Raw genomic sequence first — 555 nt, 5'->3', positions numbered from 1 at the left:
GAACAATTGCATTGTGCATCACTTATTTTGTATATTCTTTTATCATTATTATTATTTTCCCTTCCTTTTCTGTCCTATTAAACTGTCTTTATCTCAACCCATGAATTTTACTTTTTTTTTTTTCCCCCCGGATTCTCTCCCTCATCCCACTGGTGGGGGGGAGTGAGTGAACGGCTGTGTGGTGTTTAGCTGCCTGCTGGGTTAAACCATAACACACGGGGACGAATGCCAGGCTGGGTGGCACAGGGGGCTGGGAGGGCAGGCAGCACCAAGTGCCAGGCTGGGTCCCATCCCCAGCCCCCACAGGGTACAGGCAGCCCAGGGCCAGGGCAGTGCCCGCTCACCTGCAGCTCGAAGCTGCTGTTGCTCAGGAACATCTCCGTCAAGGTCGCAGCAAACTGGTTGATGGCACGCAGGAACTCCCTGTGGGGTGAGCGGCCACGGGGCACTGAGCGGAGGGCAGCCGTGCTGCCTGCCCACCGCCCGCAGGCAGGGCTGAACGGCAGCAAGGGGAGAGCCGGGCTGGTGGCTCCCAGAGATGCAGAGGCAAGGCTG

The 555-nt window shown here is 57.5% G+C and overlaps 1 protein-coding gene across 1 annotated transcript in view; it reads right to left on the bottom strand.

Annotated features, from left to right (window-relative positions):
• Positions 1-555, bottom strand: part of LOC103922174 (dedicator of cytokinesis protein 2-like) — an 82,499-nt gene that overhangs the window by 12,656 nt on the left and 69,288 nt on the right. The window contains exon 24 of the mRNA XM_009330263.1: positions 345-423. Coding sequence (XP_009328538.1) covers positions 345-423 — 79 coding nt within the window. The remainder of the gene's footprint in view (positions 1-344; positions 424-555) is intronic.

The sequence above is a fragment of the Pygoscelis adeliae genome, unplaced genomic scaffold, assembly GCF_000699105.1.
Source record: "Pygoscelis adeliae isolate BGI_AS28 unplaced genomic scaffold, ASM69910v1 Scaffold438, whole genome shotgun sequence".
Taxonomy (NCBI): domain Eukaryota; kingdom Metazoa; phylum Chordata; class Aves; order Sphenisciformes; family Spheniscidae; genus Pygoscelis; species Pygoscelis adeliae.
This window is presented reverse-complemented; position numbering and strand designations above follow the sequence as displayed.